Source organism: Camelina sativa, chromosome 18 (assembly GCF_000633955.1).
Source record: "Camelina sativa cultivar DH55 chromosome 18, Cs, whole genome shotgun sequence".
Taxonomy (NCBI): Eukaryota; Viridiplantae; Streptophyta; class Magnoliopsida; order Brassicales; family Brassicaceae; genus Camelina; species Camelina sativa.
Window position 1 is genome coordinate 14,153,237 of NC_025702.1, and position 1,764 is coordinate 14,155,000.

General features: G+C 38.1%; 1 protein-coding gene across 1 annotated transcript; it reads right to left on the reverse strand.

The window, feature by feature from the left end:
• Positions 7 to 1,756, reverse strand: LOC104761574 (protein ENHANCED DOWNY MILDEW 2-like; the record flags this gene model as incomplete). Its single annotated transcript, XM_010484680.1, has 7 exons — positions 7 to 82; positions 163 to 407; positions 516 to 617; positions 701 to 797; positions 1,109 to 1,245; positions 1,366 to 1,419; positions 1,661 to 1,756. Coding segments are annotated over 7 exons (807 nt in total), but the record flags the coding sequence as incomplete, so codon positions are not given.

Consider the following 1,764-nt stretch of genomic DNA (forward strand, 5'->3'; position numbering starts at 1 on the left):
TATGAGTACACGGTTGTGCAAGAGTCCATCCCATGCCCTAGTAAATATATCCTCGTCCTCAATATCTTCAAAAGAAATTTCCCTAGAAAACAACAAGACAGTAATTCAAATAGAGCTCTGAGATAGCAATAGAAAAAGAATGACAAGTGAATGGAGGTATACCGCGGCAGGCATTTTCTGTGGTAGGACTTTGGACATCGCCGGCAAACAGCAAATTGCAAATTAGAGTCTGTCTTAACCTCTCCGTTTTCACAGACACTGCATTTGTGCAATGGGCATGTAAACTCTCCTGCAATGATTTGTCTCTCTAGTGCTTCAGACTCTTCTTTATTTCCTAAACGTAGCCGTCTTGTGACACAACGAGGATGATAAAAGTAGCCGCAGGTGGCTGACACGCATTGGAAAACCTAAGAACAGGTTTAAAACACAAAGCTCATCCAAGTTAGTTGACAGTCACCATTATCAACAAAACACGTCTGAACAGAATTCAACATTAAAGATCAATAATTTCATACCTCTGCAGCCCCAGCAGAATTATCAGAAGAGCCAAGGTTCTTGCAAATGAAGCATTGATGTATCTTATGCTCACAGTTTGGGCAAAAGTATTTCTGAATTGCCTGGAAAACAGTCCATAAAAAAACATTAACGAAGACGCTCAGAAAAATTCAGAACTCATGAGAAAATAATATATGTTACATACTTCCACTTGCATCTTGGTGAAGCCAAGAGAATCACAAAGTGAATCTTCACCATCTTTTTTGGTAGCATGAAAAGATCTCAGGCAGCTTCCTTCACAACTGCAAAAAGCAGAACACAAGAGTTAAAGATCTGGTCCAGTGAAATAGCAACACACAATATGGAGTAAAACAATGAATCTGCAGAAACCTAGTAAGGCCTCGATCACCTTAACCACTGGAATTGCGTTTTGCATATTTCACGTTGTTAAATCATTTTCAGTTTTCATAAAATATGTTTGTAAATGCCAAACGAAACGGAAGATACGCATGGCCTTATTCTAACCAAGAAAGTAAAAGGAGGAAGACTAATTCTGCAAAAAAACTTCCAGAGAAATCAAACTACAAGATTGATATCCAGTAAGGAAACATACCACAAAATCTCGCCACCATTGTCACATATTGCACAAACAGACTCAAAAAAATCATCGTCTTCATCACCCGATTCATCTTCATCGGAAGCTACATAAGTGTCTTCATCTCCTACTATGAAATCATCCTTTGCATTGTCCTAATAAGTAATAACAAATTCGTAGCAGAAACTAAGACCGTGTGAAAGTAAAGGGCAAAAAAAGGGGAAACCCACATTAGGAAAAGAGTACTCAAGTGGGATTAAAAAAGAAAATCAAACCTCATCAGTTAATCTCCTTTTGGTAGGCTTCTTAGCGAGAAATGCAAGTATAAACTAGTCACAGAAGACAGAAAAACTCAACAAAATTAGGAGAGAATCAGGTTAATAAGATGATACATATATTGAAAACATTAAAGCCAGAAAGCGAACTAAAGCGAACTAAAACTCTTGGAAACAAATATGGTTGGCATCAAAAGCTCTCAAGAAACAGAAGCTACAACAACACGTAAAAGAGCCTCTTGTAAAATCAAACATCTGACAGACCAGAAAGTCAGGAAAAAATCTCCATACTAACCTTTGATTCCGCCAAATTGACATCTCTTTTAGCAGCTTCAGCGATTAAGTCAATGTGATCCACCAGATCATTCTGCGATGGCTTCACGTCATACGACCTACACA